Here is a 19,645-nt window from a genome sequence, read left to right on the forward strand (position 1 = left end):
TCACTGAACTTAAGCCCACTAAATGAAGTTATCCTTTTATGACTGGCTGATTTTCATTTCCAAGACCCTGACTGGCCTAGAACTCAATTATGCAGATCAGACAGGCCTCAAAATTAAAGTAATCCATCTGCCTCTTCCTTCTGAGTACTAGGATCCTAAGTGTGAGCCACCCTGTTTGCATATTTTTGTTTTCTGAGATGGGCTTGAACATGGATTCCTCCTGCTTCTGCCTCCTAAGTGCTGGGACTCCATGTGGAACCAGTACACCTAGTATTAAAATGAGAGATCTTTAACAGGAAAAACACAAATTAAGCAAAGTTATGCATTGATTAGTTAATGGAAACATGACCTGTGTGACCCAAGGCTGAAAGGAACCTAAAGTCTCCAGCAGTGATCTTCAGTGCCCATGTGTGTAGAGAGCTGGGCTGATCTGGAGAAGGAATATGGCTCCTTGTCTAAGGCCCAAATTACTGGCAGAGCCATAACAGCCTGGGGCCAGGGTCTTGGGGGAACTGTGACTTTAACCTAAGAATTCAACTCTTGCCCCTAAAGGGCTGCGTCGTCTCTCAGTTCTCAGGCTGCTGTATGCTCTGTCTGTGACACACTTGAGATACCGTGTTCCCTTTGTACGCCATTGCTTGATTAGCTTCCTGCTGACTTTGTCCCATTGTATGACCGCTTTCTGCTGACTCTGTTGAACTTTCCCCTTGCAAATTGTATATAAGATGCTGTACTTTCCTTTCTTTATTTCTTCCTTCCTTCCTTTTTTCCTTTCTTTTGTTTTTGTTTGTTTGTTTTTGAGACAAGGTTTTTCTGTGTTGCCCTGGTTGTCCTCGAACTTACTCTGTAGACCAGGCTGGCCTTGAACTCACAGAGATCTGCCTGCGTCTGCTTCCCAAGTTCTAGGATCAAAGGCATGCACCACTACCTCCCGGCCAGACTTTACTTCTTAATAAATGTGTTTGCATGAGCCATCGGTTTGTGTAAGACCTCCCGAGCCCAGCTTTCCTATCTTCTTTATCTTCTCACCTGGCCCTCCCCCTTTGGACCCTGTCACTGAAGATTGACCTGCTGGTCCAAGTCACACGTGAATTGACAGAGCAGAATACTTCTAATAGTGAGGGTTCACTGTACCCTGGCTCCTCACAGGAGATTTCAGAGAGAAATTCACTGCTTGGTATTAAAAAAAACGCTTTTCACTAGATGAACTTCATCTAAAGGGACTCACATCAGTGCCGTGCTTCCGGGTGGCCTGGGTGGCCAGAGACTTGACTTTCTCCCTGTAAAGCTGAGCCGCACGGCTGTTGTACTTGGCGTTGGTGTCATTGGTAGCACACCCATGTTGGTGGAAGAAGGAAGACTACAAAGGAAAGCAGGCAAATTAACAGAAGTATCAAAGACCTCTAACCTCATGATCGAAATGCTACTAAATGAGGGACTTAAGTACAAGGGAAAATGAAAATAATTAGACATCACGCAAGTTCTAAAATACATTTTCTTTACAAAAGGGCCAACAAGATGGCTCAGCATGTAAAAGGCATTTGCTGCAAAAGTGAGAACCCGAGTTCAATCCCCAAGACCCATAAGAGAGGAAAAGAGATTCAACTCCTGCAACCTGTCCTTGACCTCCACATGTGCACCATGACGTGTCATGCACAAGCATGTGCACCATGACATGTCATGCACAAGCATGTGCACACACACATACAAAGATATAAATGTAATAAAAAATTTTAAAAATCCCTTCAAATATAGTGACGATTTATTTATTTTTATGGCACTGGTGTTTTGCCTGCATGTATGTCTATGTGAGGGTGTCAGATGCTCTGGAACTGGAGTTACAGACAGTTGTGAGCCACCACGTGGTTGCTGGTAATTGAACTTGGGTCCTCTGGAAAAACAGCCAATTCTCTTAACCACTGAATCATCTCTACAGTCCTGAATATTTTTATTTTAACATTTATTATTGATTGACGGATGGATTGTTGAGGGATGCATGTGTGCATGGGGGAATTATATGACATCTTAGGGGCTCTGTTGTCTTCTTCCAGAAAGTAGGACAGCAGGGTGAACCATCTCAGGTCCTAATGTTAATATTTTGATCAAACTAGACATAAGACTACATAAGAGAGTGAGTAATTGGCCTTCATGTCTCTACCACCCACTTGTGTCAACCTAAAGGCTATGAGGAGTGTTTCCTTGGTGAAAGGCAGGGGCTCACTATGGATCTCTATGAGTTCAGGCCAGTCTGGTCTACACTGCATAGTCTCAAAAGAAAAAACAGGTGGGATAAACACGTCTTGAAAAATGAATGACAACTCTTCATTACAGGGTCTCACTATATAGTCCTGGCTGACCTGAATTTCCTTATGTAGACCCAGGCTGGCCTCGAACTCACAGAGCTCCTTCTGCTGCTGCCCACTGGGTGCCAGGGTCACAAGCATGGCCACCACATGTGATCACATATAGTTTCTTACACCAGGCTAAAGAGCACCTCTGAAAGCACTCCAGTCACCAGTCAGCATCATTTGGAAATGAAGCGAGTGTCAGTGTCTCAAAAGATCTTTTGGGCTGGAACTTTTTCTTCTTTGACAACTTCATACAAGTATAGAATGTGTTTTTGTCATTTTTTACTTTCTATCCCCTTTACTTTCTCATCCCCTTCTTGCTGCTTACTCCCAACAAGTCCCATTCTTTGATGCCTTCTGCAGGGCTTGCTTTTTTGTGTGACCCACTGAACTCAGGGTGCCTGCACAGCATGGGTGGGGGCTATCTACTGGAGCATGCACAATTAGCCCATGGCTACATCACTGGAGAAATGACACCCCCTCCTACACACACACACACACACACACACACACACACACACACACACACCAGCACTTTGAAAAGGTTTCTTGTCTTTTACTTGAGGGACCTCATTCATTCCCATGAAGGTAAACATACACATTCCAGTGTATTCACACTGGAACACAGAGGCTCCCCTCCTTTTTAAAGTTTTTTCTATTTCTGTATATGAGTGTTGTATTTGCATATATGCCTGTAAAACAGAAGAGGGCATCAAATCCTATTATAGATGGCTGTGAGTCATGGTTTCTGGGAATTGAACTCAGAACCTCTGGAAGAGCAGCCAGTGCTCTTCCATTTCTCCAGCCACTCCTTTTGTTTTTAAGAATGTCAGTTCTTCTAAATCCTCACTTGTGCTCAGTTTCCTTAAAGCACTTACACTTACTTGTTAATTTATTTCTTCAGTTGTGCTCTAACCCTACCACCAGAGCAGTTGGCTTATTACCAGATACCCAGCATCTGGCCCAACAGACACTCAACAAAAAATGCTTTTGGCCATTGGGCCTGCTTTTTGTCCTCCTCCCCCAAATCCCCAAGAACCTCCTAAACACATAGGGATTAAACTTCAGTAAAGAGGAGGAAAGACCAAGCCTGAGGGACTTACAGCATTCGAGTTCCCTCCAACTTGCATGCATCGAAGCTGAAACCAAGACCAGTTCGAATCCAGCTCCGTGGATCTGGGAAGAAAGAAGATCCCATAAAGTGAAAACTTTCCTTCTGTGGCTTCAAACTGCTAACTAAGCTTTCAAACATGCTTCCTAGAGCACTGGGATTTAGGGAATTCTGTATAGCCAGGCACAGTGGTGTGCCTGTAATTCTCACACCTGGCAGGCAGAAGCAAGAGAATTGTAAGATGGAGGCTTGCCCAAGTTCCATGTGAGCCTATTTCAAAAACACCGAAGGGCGGGCCTGTGGGTGCTCTACCTACACGTGTGTCAGGGCATCATGGGTACGCCTGGCCCCTAGCCTGCCTGAAGAGGGAGTCTGATCCCCTCAAGTTATACACAATTATGTGCCTCTGCATGGATGCTAGGGAACCAAACCCAGGTCCTCTGGAAGAACAGTAAGTGCCATCTCTTTAGCTCCTTTAAGCAGGGATATTTAACTGAGTTAATAGAAATTCCCTTGGAACCCTAGACTCCCATGATAAAAGGTTCTGATGGTGGAGGCCGGAGCTTGGCCCTGCAGGAGCTTTGGGCAGCACCCACTCCCATAGGAAGAGCTGCTGCCTTCAGAGAGTCCTATGAAAGCTGAGTGCTGAGAAAAAAAAAGTGCTCTTGTTAACCACTGGGGTAAGGAGAAAGTGGCCTCTGAGGTGTGGAGACAGTGGCCTCCCTCACTTCACTAATGGCTACTGAACACAGCAATTTTCTGAGTAGATTAAGTAGATTTTGGATTGTGTGTTGTAATGAATGCTAACAAAAACATAAAGGGAAGAAACTGCATGAACGATGCAGACAGTCTCAAGGAGTGTGTGGTGGGTCATTTGTTTCCGATGTGGGAGGGTGCTTCCTTCAAGGCCAAGTGTTCTCTCCCATGCTGTCAAGGCTCATTCCTGGAGTTCCTTGAGAGGCTCCCAGCTGAGTCTGAGTTGGTCATGAGCTGACTATGAGTAGCCCTTTGAAAAGTACGGCGCTGGGTTCTGGGCAGGGCCAGGGCAATTCCAGCCACTGCTGAATGCTGGGCCCATGTCTGTTGTCTATAAACACACTCCTAACTTGCTTCAAAGAATGCTGACCAAACACAGGTTAGAAATGATCTTGTACTCTGTAAAAATCACTACCTTGGGGCACTGGAGAGATGGCTCAAAGGTTAAGAGCACTGACTATTCTTCTAGAGAACCTGAGTTCAATTCCTAGCAACCACATGGTGGCTCACAACCATCTATAATGAGATCTGGTGACCTCTTCTGATGTGCAAGCATACATGAAGATAACTGTACACATAATAAATAAAAAATAATAAAAAGTCTTTTTAAAAAATCACTACCTTGAAATTCAACCTACAAACATAAACTCCACTTGTTTAAAAATACTCACCATAGCACACTGTTCACAGTGATCACATGTGAGAGCTCTGGCTGTTGGTGTGTGCCAGTAACCATCCATGTGCATGTGGGTGGTTGGCAGGGGGAGAGGAAGGAGGGACCCAAAGCTGGAGCTTATGCACCTCACTGACATAAGTGGATGCTGCTTAGACTTTCTCCCAATGAGCATTTGTAGTTTTTCTTTTGAGTTGGGGTGTGAAGTTGTTTGGCTGGTCTTGAACTTGTGAATCAAGTGATGCCCTCTGTCTCCCCAGGGCTGGAATGAATTGCATGAGCCAATATGCAAGGCTAGAGATGGTTTGTTTGTCTGCTTGTTTGATTTTTTAAAAGATTTATGTATTTATTATGTACACAGGGTTCAGCCTGCATGTATGCCTACAGGCCAGAGGCCAGAAGAGGGTATCAGATCTCATTACAGATGGTTGTGAGCCACCATGTGGTTGCTGGGATTGAACTCAGGACCTCTGGAAGAACAGCCAGTGCTCTTAACCTCTGAGCCATCTCTCTAGCCCGTTTGTTTGATTTTTGAGACATGGTCTTTTTTAATGTAGCCTATGTAGACCGGGCTGGCCTTAAACTCAGCAGTGATTGTCCTGGGTAATATGTGCCCTGGATTTTCTCCTGCCCACAGCCTCGGAAGTGGCCCTTTGGCTCTGTGCTTTTTAGACATTATTTTTTGAATCAACTGTTAGCATGTGACTCATACAATTACATTTATCTGACTTTCAAAAGGCACACAGTTGAACCTGAATAGACCCAACAGATCTAGCTGTCCAGTTCCAGGCTCCAGGCCAGTCCTCCTCCGCCCTGATTTCCTAGGAACTGTCTGTGGGCATGTGCCTTGGAAGTGAACAAGAGGACAGGCCAGATGATAAGGATGGGATCTGGAAAGGAGAAAAGGACAGAACAGCCCCAAGTAGAGGGAGGGCCTTCCTCTGCTCTGGATAGGGTGTGGTACATATATGAAGTTAATGACCAATCTGGGAAAAACATTTTCAAAAGTAAATCTGGAAGCTGGGGGAGGGGTTGTGGTGCTATCAGCTCATATATATTCCTAATACCTCAGGCGGCTGAGGAAGGAAGAGCTCAAGTTCAAGGCTAACCTGGGCAGTGCACTAAAGTGAGTTCAAGGCCAGCCTGGATAAAGTATAAAAGCCTGTCTCAAGGCCGGGTGTTGGTGGCACATGCCTTTAATCCCAGCACTTGAGAGGCAGAGGCAGGTGGATCTCTGTGAGTTCTAGGCCAGCCTGGTCTACAGAGCTAGTTCCAGGACAGATTCCAAAACAATACAGAGAAACACTGTTTTGAAAAACCAAACAAAAACAAAACAAAGAAACAAAACAAAGCCTGGCTCAAAGCAAAAGTGCAAAGATGCTCAGTGGTAGAACAGTTGCCTAGCATTCATTGGTGTGGCACTGTATACATACAAGGCCCTTGGTTATGTCCCAAGGGGGCTCATACACCGACAAACAACAAATGTGTACACACACACCAAATTATACACTTAGCTACTTCCATAAACAAAAATTAACTCATGCCTTTAATCCCAGCACTCAGGAGGCAGGGGCAGATGAATCTCTGTGAGTTTCAGGTCACCCTAGTCTACATAGAGAGTTCCAGGAACAGCCAGGTATAGTGAGACCCTGTCTAGGAAATAAAACCAAAACTCAAAAGGGTCAGTGACGTAAATGTAAGGCTTGAAACTATAAAACTCTGGGAGGAAAAATAGGATAAGACCACATGCACTGGGTTCAGTACTGATTCTATGAGAAGGATCTGGAAGGCACCTACAAACTGGACTTCAGGAAAGTTTCCAACGCATATATCAAAAAATAGTACGGAGACATCCATCAAATGTGAGTGAAAGACCTGCGGAGTGTGGACCTTCACGCTCCCACTCAGGAAAGGCGACACTCCAAATCACTCACGAGAAGCAGTCTCGATGCAAATAACATGAGGAGTTTTTATTCCAAGTGCACTGGGGTCCACAGTCACACGCCACGCAGGGATAGAGGACTGAGGACCTCAAGGGCAGAATTGAGACAGCTTTTATAGGATTTACATCAAAGCTAACAAGGCCAGTTTCAAAGCTAGCCTGTTATTTTCATTAGGCTTAAAAGCAAGGTCATGGGACAGTTCAATAAGGGAACAGTTAATAAGGTTTCCTAGGTTACAGAGATTTCATAGAGTACACAGTTTTTACAAGGCAGGATTGTTTAGCGCACCTGCAAGGTTAGGGGGTTTTCTTTCTCTAGGACCAGCGGGCTCAGTGGCCTTGTCCTTAAGATAATGGGGGCAGGGAGAATGTACTCTCCTGTCAGGGAGTTATCTGTATCTATTGGCAGAGACACTTGTTCTTTCTAGTTTTCCCTTCTTGCCATGAGTTCCATCTCTTTTAGTTATTGCTTTTCTTTGTGGACAGGATGACCCATAACAATTCCCAGACTGTTGTTGTGGATAACAACATTCACCAGAAACTAGGTGGTTATGAATAATAATAATAATTTCCAGAAACCGGTCACCATGACCAAGCTATTTCATGTGTTTTCTTTTTCCTGAGCTTTGCATGCAGCTAGGGTGATTTTTAAATATATGCCGATGGACTTTTTAAAATTTCTAACTTTTAGTGGTCATTAGAGAGTTAGGCTGTATTTTCATCCTTTCAGGAGGAAATATTTTTAAATCATTTCTGCTACAGGGGATCAATATGCAGCAAGCAAAAAGAACTCTGAAAACTCAACACAACATGGGGAGATGGTGAGCGGGATGGGAGGACAGGAGGGGGAGGGAACTGGGATTGGTATGTAAAATAAAATTGTTTTTAATTTTAATAAAAATTAATTAAAAAAAAACCTCAATACAACAAACAACTCAATCCAAACCAGGCAAGAGCATGAACAGAAAGTCTTCAAAGGAGACACATAGATGGCCCATGGAACATGAGAAGATGCTATGTGCTTATCACGGGGAATTCACATCAGACCTGTTATTTAAAAAAAAAAAAAAAAAAAAAAAAAAAAAAAAAGGAGGAGAGAGGGAGGAGAGAGACAGAGAAGGAGGAAGTGCTGGCCTAGGGTCTAGCTCAACCCCAGAACACCTGTGGGGTATGCATGAGGCCCTAGTTTAGTCTCCAGCACCACAGAAAAGAAAAAAGAGCAGGAGCAGTAGAGTGAGGACCGGGAAAAGGAGGAGGAAGAGAGGAAGAAAAGGAGAGGAGGAAGAGGATTAAGAGAGGGAGGAAGAAGAGGGAGGAGGGGAAAGAGAAGAAAAAAGTAAAGTGACAAGTGCTGGTGAAGATGAGCAGAAACTGGAACCCTAGAGTGCTTGCTGCTGCTGCTGCTGCTGGGGATGTAAGAAGGCATAGCCATTCTGCAAAAGGAAGGGATTCCTCAAAATAGGAGAAATAATCACCACCTGAGCCATCAACAGCACTTCCGGGTACTGGCCCAAAAGGACACACAGCAGTTCTCAAAGAGACTGGGGTACACCTGTGCTCAAGGCAGCTTTACTCAATAGCTACTATGTGGGAGCAACTCAAGTGTCTATCCATGGCTGGACAGATAAGCAAAACAGTGTTTAGGATAACTAGGGTATTATCCAGCGTCATCAAAGAAAGGAAAACTGCCTATGAAAATGGATGAGCCTTGAAAAAAGTGAGCCAAGCAAATTGAGCCAGTGCCAAACAAGCATCCTAATACAATTCACATGAGGTGTGAGGTTTGAGTCAGTGTCCTCCACAGGCTCTTGTGTTAAAGCCCTTGGTCCCAGCTGGTGGTGCTGGCTGGGGAGGTTATGAGGTTATGGAACCTTTAGGAGGTAGAGCCTTGCTGGAAAAAGACACTCAGGGTGGGCTTTGAGTTCTTATGACCTCACCCCATTTCTTGGCCTCTCTCTGTTTCCTGATGGTCAGGCTGACCTCATTTCCTGCTGGTATGATTTTTTTTTTTTTTTCACCTTTATGGACTTTCTCTCTCTGGAACCCTGAGCCAAAATTAACTTTCTTCTATAAGTTACTTTTGGAAATGGTGTTTTATCACAGCAACAGATTGGAAACTAGAACAGAAGTTATTAAAATAGGCAAATCATAGAGATTAAAGATAGCAGCAGGAGCCGGGCAGTGGTGGCACACACCTTTGACCCCAGCACTCGGGGCCAAATCTCTGAGTTCTGAGTCCAGCCTGGTCTACTGCATGAGTTCCAGGACAGCAAGTGCTAGAGAAACATGTCTATAATAATAATAATAATAATAATAATAATAATAATAATAATAATGAGACAAGGACACAATAGCACATCCCAAACATTCTGGAACCAGAATCTAAGACAAAAGACAATGACTAACACGCTGTCCTTTAAATTACTCCTGCCAGGTATTTTGTTTCAGCAGGGAGACAAGCATTGTATACATCCATGTAACAGTGCAATTTTTCTAGCTGGCCAGGGAAAGACAGTTTACTTACCGAATAAAACTCAAGTGCACACCAAGTGACCGGTGTGACCCTGAGCAGTCGATGCATAGAAACACCCCATAGGTTATGCTTGCCCAGCTTGGATTTTTGGCACCACAGTCAAAACATACCTGGAAGAAAAATACATTAGATGTGGTTAGTAACTAGTCGACATCAGCAGGTGAGTCATCCTGGAGGCTGGAGTACAGATGATGAAGGAAGCACATTTTACAACCAGGGAAACTCTCCATCCATAGTGCTGGCCTTGCAAGCATGAAGCCCTGCAGTCCATCCCTAGAACCCATGGGAGGGTGGGGTGGTGGGGGTCAGCTGGCTGGGGCTGTATGTTGCTAGGGAGGCAGAGACCGACAGATCACCTATTTACCAAGTTGCAAGCCAGTGAGAGAACCTGCTTCAAAAGAAACAAAGTGGATGGCATCTGAGGAATGGGAATGACAGCTGAAGTTGTTTTCTGGCCTCCATACACATGTGTACACATGTGCTTATACACCAGCACACCCGTGCCCACATTATCACATGGACATACACACAGGAAGAGAAAAGATGTCACCTAGGTTTCCAAAACTTTCACATTTCTTTTATAATGATGATGATGAAATGGTAGCGATATAAATACATTGATTAAATATAGTAAGAGAATATAGATTTATCTCAAACACTGCCTATCCTGGAACTCTCAATAGGGACCTTCCACACATAAATGCATGCTGGTGAGGAACGAGGCTCTGCAGGGACACTCTGTCCCATACCATCACCTGGGCGTGGCTGTATTCCACATAGCAGGCTTCTGGGTGTGATTCTCTGTCTGAGGAGGGTGCACTAGCCAGATGCCCGATCATTCGCCACCTCCTAATATTCATATCCTTGTGCAATCTCTGTCTCACTTTACCAAGGTGCTTTGTAGAATGGAGCAGGAGGGCCATCTACCACTTCTGCGGTTGAGCCAAGACACTCTGGCCTTGTTGCCACTGGGTCACTACCTCTGGGAGAAACCAGATACAGCTTGTCAAGGACAATCAAGACAGCCCTGGGGACAGGCTCAAGTGGCAAGGAGCTGGGTGATGTCCTAGCTGAAGAGCTGTGGAGAGTGGAGGCCTGCCACACCAGCAGACAGAGACTGTTCAGATGTTAAAGAGGAGCAGCATCACAGACACAACACTCCAGCCAGCCAAGTCACTCCCTGTTCCTGACCTCAGAATCCACATGGGCAAACACGTCTGTGGATGGAAGATGCTAAGTTTGGGGGTTACCCCAGTGCTCCTCTCTGAAACATAGCATACCCCAATCCCCCATCCAGGTCACTTCGAGAACTATTAGACACACAGGTCACGACGACAGAATGTGTCCTCCACTCTGTGGTCACGGAGAGTCCCTACAGCGTTGGGCCTTCCTTGTCACCTGCTTTCTCTGTTAGCACAGGTGTTTAGTGCTGGCTGGCTGAATAGCTCTGGATATGTAGCTCCCATGGACTCTGATCAAGTAGTCTTTTCTCAGAAGCATTTAGCAAATGTTTGTTAACCAAGCAAACACCAGAGACTGCCACCAGACCCTTCAACAATGATGACAGAAAACACTCCTTATCTGATAACAGGTACACAGAGCTACTTAAAGATACACAGTGCTGGACCACCGAGAGGGTTCAGTGGGTAAAGGTGCTTGCTGCCAAGCTTGACGACCTAAGTTCGATTCCCAGATTTTACATGGTGGAAGGAAAGAAACTAATCCCTTAGGTTGTCCTCTGACCTATACAAGCAAGCCATGGAATGCATAGCATGGTACTCATGTAACCTCCACCACAATTTAACAAATAATTACAGTGTCTTCCATGGCATTTAATATCTATAGTTAATTCAAGTCAGAATTACAAATTTTCCATAAACAGGAAATTATCTTTATAAAGTAAAAACTACCCTCAGGGAAAAAGCTGCTTCTGGCCTCTGTGGGAAACAAGAGAAACTACAAGCTGCTGATAACTGTCACCATGCTGGATTCAGGCTGACCAGTGATAGTGGGTGTGGAATGACAGCAGGCATGGAGAGCAGACAGTGACTCACAGGGCTACGTGTCAGACACTGTGACAGAAGCCAAGGTTCAAAGGAGTGGATGGAATCATAAATTCACCAGACCTGGTCCCTGCCAGGCCACATGCCAGCCTGTGAGGTTCTTGCTCCTTGTGTGGGGAGAGATGACACAGACATGAAACAGAGTGGGGGCAACAGTTCTGGAAGGAGCCTCTCTGAGGGGACACAGAATGGCCTGGACCCTGCTCACTCACCTGACTTTACTGTGCACTTCCCATCCTGTGCTGTCCCCGGCCCCCACCATCTAGTGAGCAAGACAACTCATTATGTGATCGGATGGCTTTAGGTGAGCATGGAAGTCAAGGTTTTCTATACAGGTCAAAGACATGACATGGCCCTCTGGAGACAGGTGGCAACAGAGGGTTATTGTGCACAGTCCAGGGCAGAAAGCTGAGCATGATGAGTGGTCAAAAGGTAGGCCACATGGGAGGAAGAAATGGGGTCTTGCTGGGCAGTGGTGGCACATGCCTTTAATCCCAGCACTTGGGAGGCAGAGGCAGGCTGATCACTGTGAGTTCGAGACCAACCCAGTATCCAGATCGAGTTTCAGGGCAGGATCCAAAGCTATAGAGAAATCCTGTCTGGAAAAACAAACAAAAAAGAAATGGGGTCTGGGCTGTGCTTTGATATGTGATCCCAAACAAAAGTAGAGCTGTGGTTTTCTAATGAGAACTCAGTTTGTAAGGAGGAGAAAAAGGAAACAGCTTTCAGCTGACTATGCTTGGAAATAAAAAGACAGCACAAGGGGTTCATCGCCTCAGCTGCCCCACTTCTGGGACACCTGGGAAATCACCTGCTGCCTTAGTGGGCTTGTGGCAGGCTGAATGTTGTGCAATTCCATGTTTAAATTCTTGATGCTTTTCAAACAAGAGCATAACCTCTCTATTTTCTGCATTTTACAAATTAACAGCTGGCCTTCACCATCATTTTAGAGAGAATAAGGAAATGCACATCGGAGCTGATATTCAGGCACCAGAGAAGGAACGTGCCTGGGAAGTGGAGGCAGAGAGGTCAGAAATTCAAGGACCCTAAGTGGTTTGTGTTCTTGGTACCTACTCCTATGCATTTCACCAATGTCTCCCATATCAAAGAGCACAACACATGAAGTCCTTCATCTACTTTTAAACATTAATTTATTTTATGTTTTGCATATATATGTATATATGTATGTACATATGTGTATGTGTATACATGTGTGTGTGCCTGTGCACCACATGTCTGCCTGGTGTCGGCAGAGGTCAGAGAGGTCACTGGATCCTCTGGAGCTGGAGTTATGGATGGTTGGAGCTGGAGTTATGGATGGTTGTAAGCCATCATGTGGGAGCCAGGGAACCAAACCCAGGACCTCTGTAAGAGCATTAAGTGCTCTTAACTACTGAGCAATCTTTCCAGTCCCCCAAATACTTTTTAAAAGATTTATTTTATTTTTAAATATGTGTGTGTATGCTGTGAGTACCGTGACCCTCAGAGGCCAGAGGCAGTGAAGCCCTTGAAATTGGAGTGGCTGTGAGCCGTCTGGCATGAGTGCTGGGAACCTAACTCAGGTTCTCTGCAAGAGCAGCACCAGCTCTTCACTGCTGGTCCATCTCTCCAGCCCCACTTCCTGTTCACCATCCACTACTGCAGGCTCCTTGAAGGCATGTGTAAACGTCATCAGTGCTCTACACAGCAATGGGATACAGAGGGTGCCCACAAAACTGAGCGCAGTCTGCATTTTAGGGCTCCTTTTTTTTTTTTTTTTTTTTTTTTTTTTTTAAGAGCCTTCCTCCTTTTTTAGACAGGCTTCCTATAACTGTCTGGACAACACTTGTTCTGTAGCTATAGGTAACTTTGAACTCCAGCTCCTCCTGCCTCTCCCTCCAGGTGTTGTAATTAAAAGTACACAGCACCATATCAAGCCTACAGCCCTATTAAAGCAATGTTTACTTGCAAACTTAGATATTATACTTATTTTTTTTTAATTTTCATTTGTGAAAGGACCTTGCTATGTGGTCTAACCTTGAATTTGTCAATCTTCCTGACTCAACCTAAGCATTTTTAAAAATGCCAGGGATAATGACATACTCTTGTAATTTCATCAGTCAGAAGGCTGTGGCTAGGGGTTGCAAAATTCGAGGACAGGCTGGGGCTAATAGTGAGCTTAAAGCTAGCTACACAGAGAGAGCCTATCTTGAAAATGAGAGAGAGAAAGAGAGAGAGAGGGCTCATATGCAAAGTACTTGTCTAGAATGCACAAGGCCTTAGGTTGAAACCCCAGTACCATATTAAAAGGGAGGGGGCTTATTTTTGCTCAGACCTTCTAGTCATTAAAACTCGTTTTCACCATTGTTCAGATCATGGCTTCAAGCCAAGACCATAAAGGAAAGCCAAATGCCATGAGACAGGACCAAGCTACTTTGGCATCTTGCTTTAGAAATCATATTGAGTGGCTGGGGAAATGGCTCAGCAGTTAAGGGTGCTGGCTATTCATCCAGAGGACCCAGGTTCAATCCACAACACTCACAGGACAGTTCACAGCTGTCTTTAACTCTAGTTATAGATCCAACACCCTTATACAGACATATATGCAGGCAAAAAGACCAATGCATATGAAATAAAAATAAATAAATTAAAAAAAAAAGAAATCATATTACAGGCCGGGCGGCAGTTGTGCACACCTTTAATCCCAGCACTCAGGAGGCAGAGGCAGGTGGATCTCTGTGAGCTTGAGGCCAGCATGGTCTACAGAGTGAGTTCTAGGATAGCAAGGGCTATTACACAGAGAAACCCTGTCTCAACACACACACACACACACACACATACACACACACACACGTCATATTACAGAACATAATATATCCACAGGTATGCTCTTTGGAATAAAATGGAAACAATGACTGTATTCATGTGGACTAATGTCACACCAGTCTTTTCTTGGATCATCTAATCTAATCTTCATAGCCATCTTTTTTTGAGAGATAGTCTCATGTAGCCCAGGCAGGCCAGAACTTGCTATGTAGCTGAGGCTGCCCCTGGACTCCTGATCTTTCTGGCTTCGATTCCCAAGTAGCTGGGATTACAATATGTGCCACCATAGCTAACTAAACTGTTCTATGTGGGTTCATTAAAAGTGTCTTTTGGTATCATAACACTATTTCAAAGGAGCATCTTCCCTTTTGTTGCTTTTTATTTTTCTTATTTAGCTGTGTCTTCTTGATGAATTTAAAGAGACTAAATATTGGTGTAATTAGGAGAGAAAGAGGTAGCATATGCATTTTCCACCCTGCCAGCTGCAGATCCAATCTTGTGTGTGGTAACAAGCAAGCCTTTGCTATACACAGATCAATCTAAATTTAAAAAAAAAAAAAAAAACTCAAGAAAGTAGTAAAGCAACAACAAACTGGACAGTGCCTGGAAGCTGTCTCCTCTTTCTTACATCCACCAGACATTATCACTCCCAACTGACTATTTCCTTCACTAGAAGGCTTTAAAAATTAGGATTCCCACCATCAAGACCTAAAATGTCTGAATTTTGTAAAACGCTGCAACTTTCTATGCCATCAATTCAGGATTTGTGGCTGTGCTCATTAACAGATGTTTCCTTGGAGGTGGAGGTAGCAACCAGATTGAACTCCAAGAGGGGTGGGGAGAGTCCACAGTGACACGACAGCCCTTTGTACTCTCCAGGTTCCACCCTACTCCCTACTCCGTCATCCTAGGGAAGTGGTCACCTTAACCCTGTGTATCAAAACAACACTGCCAGCCATATGCTAAAAGTTACACGGTACAGTGGGGGGTGGGTTAGGGCATTTACGAGAAAAAAAAATTGGAGGGGTGAACCTCAATCTCCAGAGGGATGAAGGTGAACTTTGGTGGGACTTCCTCAGAAACACCAAAAGCTGGCAGCTTAGCTTTACTGCACTGGGAAACGGGATGTCACCAAAGGACAATGGGGAGCAGGATCCAACAGGTCCCCAGCCCTGAAGAATACTCAAGTCAAGGTTCATGGTGGGGAGAAGTCCTTTCCTAGAGCCCAGCACATTTAGTGTTCTGACCTCAGGAACTCTTCTCCATGGGTCTAGGAGGCTGTAGTATTCACCCTTAACTCACAGGAGCCAGAGTGTATGCCTCCCCAGCTTTCTCAGAGTCCAACTATCTAACGGACAGACACACTGCTCCCTCCACTTCACCTTGTCTGTGCTTCTGGATCAAAGTGCTCTGGTCTCCAGACCTAGGCGCCCCCAGATGCCAAGAACCGGCTCTCTCTGAGCCCCCAGGTACTGACCTCTGGTCCTGGACACCCCTAGAGGCCCATACAGCAGTCCTCTCTGTGCTCCTAGATGCACTAATCTTCTGTCTTAGACATTTCCAGCTACTCCCAGGCGATCTGACCTCCGGTGCTGGACATTCCAGATGTCCATGCCCCAGCCTTCTCTGTGCCCCCCAGGTGCTCTGCCCTTTGGTTCTGTACATTCTCCAGATACTCAAGTCCCAAGTCCTCCCTGCGCCCTAGGGCCTCTGGCCAGGCTCTCACTGGACCCCGTATCCCGTTGCCAATCCCCTGGTGTGCGCCCCCTCTTCCGCCCCTTTCTGGCGAAGGTTGGGGAGCTGTGGCTGCCAGGCCCACAGTGCGACGTGTCACAGGCCGGGCGGCTCCTCCCACGGCCGTGGCCACACCGGGGTCCAGCGAGCCGCGGTGTCCCGAGCCCGCCTGCTACTGTTACCTTGTTAGTGGGCACCGAGCGCAGGCGCTTAAAGATGGCCAGGATGTCCTGCTTGCTGGGGTCCCCCATGGTCACCGAAAACCAAGGCGAGGCAGTCCCCGACAACCTGGAAAAGACAAGAAGCGGTTGCCGCCTCCCGGAGGCCGAGGGGCGGGGCTGCGCGCGACGAAGGCCACGCCCCTGCCGCTCCCAGGCTCCGCCCACAAAAGCTGGCGCACGCGCCGTTCTCCCTCGTTCTGACGCTCCAGCTGCGCAGAAAAGGCCCCTTGATCTTCCACTCTATGCCCAGTGCGGTAGGCGCATGCGCGGAAGCTCGCGGCGGGGTGGGGGGGGGGAGTCCAGTTTTCGGATCTTCGCAGTGTCAAACGTCAGGTTTTGCTCAGGGAGCACCCAGTTTACCCATCGGACTCGTCAGCATCTCGCTGCCGGCTCCTCCCACGTCTACAATATCACATCCTTCCCACAGGGTGACAGAGCCAGCGGGTTCTATCCTCAAGGGATCCTAGTAGAGAAGCAGTGGAGGAACATTTGTTTGTACTCTCTCAGCTCAAGCCAAACCCTGAACGAAAGTCTGTGCTGGAAACAGCTGTTTCATTTTCTCCTCTCTCCGGTGAGGCTAGGCTAGTCTTAGAACCTACTGTGTAGTCCCAGGGCAGGACTTGAACTGGAGATCTTCCTGCCTCGGCTTCTTGCGTGCTGGGATTACAGGTCTGCACTGTGCCATACCCGTTTGGTAATCCTGCAATTATAGATTGTCTGTTTGGTCAATGGAGAGGGAGTGTCCGCCTCTAGGCCACAGGTCCTGTCAGGATCAGAACTGATAAGTCTAGAAAGACCAGAAACATGTTTAGTGCTTGGGGCACCATCTATACTTTGGATAACATTAGTAGCTAGAAGATGTGATCTCAGGGGCGGGTGCCTCTTTTACATCAGCCAGCACCAGCGTGGAGCACCAGCGTGAGCACATTGTCTCAGGTAGGGCACAATAGAAGAAAAACAGGTTTTGGTGTCAAATGCAATGCCCCAGGTTTTTTCCGGTTCAGCTGGCTGCTTCTCAACCATGCGGCTTTAGCCATTTCCTAGCATTCATTTGGATGAAGAAGTTGGAGGTGAAAGTTGGAGGAGAAGAAGTTGTCCGGCGCAGCACAGCAGTTTCCCTGATGTTCTGGAAAGGGAAGTAGTGTGAAGCTGGGAATACTTTCCCTGCCTGTCTACACACCCTCAGAGAAGTTGGGACCTCACAACAGCTATACATTCATCAGCTCAGATCAAAGGGTAGTAGTGAGAAAGGATACCTAGACAGAGTGGGAACAGTTGGGTGTTAGGCCTCTTTGTTCAGGATCAAACTTAGGCCTTGCAAATGCTAAGCAAGCACACACTGCCCGTGCCCATGAAAGGACATTTCGGTTCCAGTAGGTTCTGCTTAGCTGTGTTCTCACACCTTTTCTCCAAACTTTGTCTTTCCCATGTAATGCTTCTTGCCATCAGTTCCACATCCTGCCTCCATATAGTGAAACAATTAATCCACACTCCCACTCACTGTTATTCCAACTGCTGTCTGTGAATTATGCAGTTCAATCACTGATGCTTTTTATTTAGAATGTGTACGTGTATGGACCTGTGTGCCATAAGAGTGTTTGTGGGCATCAGAGGATAAGTTTTTGGAACTTGTTTTATTTCCTCCCACCATATGGCTTCCAGGGATTGAAATCAGGTCTTCAGGCTTAGTGAGTGGCAAGAGCTTCTATCCACCAAGACAGCTCTCAGCCCTCATTGGCTACATCACTTTCAGAGCTATTTCCTTTCCTGTGTGTAGCAGACACTCTACATAGGGCCTCACACATACTAGGCAAATGCTCTACTACTGAGCTGCATTCCCTAGCTCCCAGCCATATTTTCATCACTAAACAGCCCTTATTTTTGAGCCAGTAACTCAGCACTTCATAGAACTCCACATTTAAGACTCCTGGCTACATTCCAGATGTCTTTCTCACTCTTCTAAGTGTCTCTTAGGAAACACCTGTGTCTGACAGTCCTGCTGAGCCCCAGCCCCTTCATGACCATGTCCATCACACACTGACTTCGTCCTGGCCCTTGTACTCATCTTCACCCTCAGCTTTTCTCTTTCCTCATTACTCACTCATGTGAGAGCTCTCCTTCCATGCTGTTCCAGTTCCTTGTGCTGTTGCTTGCTCCATGGCCAGCTAGCCAGTTGCTCTTTAGCTGAAGCCACTCTTTGGAAGGCCTGTTTTGTTCTCTCCAAGTTCAGATGCTACCAGTGAGGCCAGACTGCTGGAACTCGCTGCCTTCTCTTCCTGAGCATAGTGGCCAAATGTGTCTTCCTTTGATCCCATAGCAACAGACACAAATCTGAGCCCCTTCTGAGAGCCAGCCTCCATTTTCTCTCCTGTGTATTACTGATAACTTCCTTTCTTTGAGGGTACTTTCCATTGGGGTGTCATCTGTTAAACTGAGATGGCAGGTTAAAAGTAGTAATCAGAGATGCCCAAGTATATTGGCCAGCATGGAGGCATATGGGGGTGGTGGACGACTGTCTTTCTGCATTTCCTCCCTTTAGGACACGGCTTCCTCAGTTCTTTGTCTGGGTCCACTACTCTCAACTGCTGTCATTCTTCTTCCAAAAGGAGCACATTAAAAAAAATCTTGGCTGTTACTCACCTCTAGGCACTTTTTCCTTTCAGTTTTATGCATCTGATTTCACTATTATTTTACCCAAACACCACCAATACATTTAGTCCTAACCATGACCCCAAGTCTCAGGGACTTTTGATCTTTTCTAGGTAATCTTCATGGTGAAGTTCCTCTTTGATTCCACTATATCAACTGCTCAGTATCTATGCTTCTCTGGCCACCTCTCATCTAATGGCTGCAGGCCTACCTCTGCCTCTTTGGTTTTACCCTAAACCTGCTTTTAATCCCACCCTTTCCCCAAGGATCTAAACTCCAGATCTTTGCCACCCCCATGGGGACCATCATTACCCTCTTGACTTCTAGCTGTCCTTCACAACACTGCAGTGACAAGTTCATCACCACTGGACATATTTATTCAGTGACACAGTTTTTCCACCCACACACCCCAAGTTAACTACTGTTCTCCCCTTTGCCAGTGATTTTCTCTCTAAAATCCATGTGTTGATAACTTACAGAGGTCTACAGAATTTCCATCTGCAATGCTTAACACTTTAAAACAAGATACTTTTTATATTTATTTTTACATAAAATTGTTTTGCCTGCATGTGAGTGTACATATATCATATGCATGTCTACTGCTTTCAGAGATCAGAAGGTATCAGATCCCTCATGCCCTGGAACTGGAACCACAGATGGCTGTGAGCCACCATGTGAATACTGGGAACTGAACCCAGGTCCTCTATACTCACAACAAATGCTCTTCACGGAGCCAGCCATTTCTCCAGCCCTTATTTTAAATATGTATTTAAATTCTGTGGTTTTGTACATGAAGATAATACCTGCAGA

The 19,645-nt window shown here is 45.8% G+C and overlaps 1 protein-coding gene across 2 annotated transcripts in view; it reads right to left on the reverse strand.

The window, feature by feature from the left end:
• Arfgap3 (ADP ribosylation factor GTPase activating protein 3) overlaps positions 1-16,313 on the reverse strand; it is a 41,586-nt gene extending 25,273 nt beyond the window's left edge. For both annotated transcript variants that reach the window (XM_051189502.1, XM_051189501.1), the window contains exons 1-4: positions 16,148-16,313; positions 9,355-9,473; positions 3,452-3,524; positions 1,229-1,360 (exon numbers count right to left, since the gene is read on the reverse strand). In XM_051189502.1, coding sequence (XP_051045459.1) covers positions 1,229-1,360; positions 3,452-3,524; positions 9,355-9,473; positions 16,148-16,216 — 393 coding nt within the window. In that variant the 5' untranslated portion in view covers positions 16,217-16,313. The remainder of the gene's footprint in view (positions 1-1,228; positions 1,361-3,451; positions 3,525-9,354; positions 9,474-16,147) is intronic.
• Positions 16,314-19,645: the final 3,332 nt, after the last annotated feature.

The sequence above is a fragment of the Phodopus roborovskii genome, unplaced genomic scaffold (assembly GCF_943737965.1).
Source record: "Phodopus roborovskii unplaced genomic scaffold, PHOROB, whole genome shotgun sequence".
NCBI lineage: Eukaryota > Metazoa > Chordata > Mammalia > Rodentia > Cricetidae > Phodopus > Phodopus roborovskii.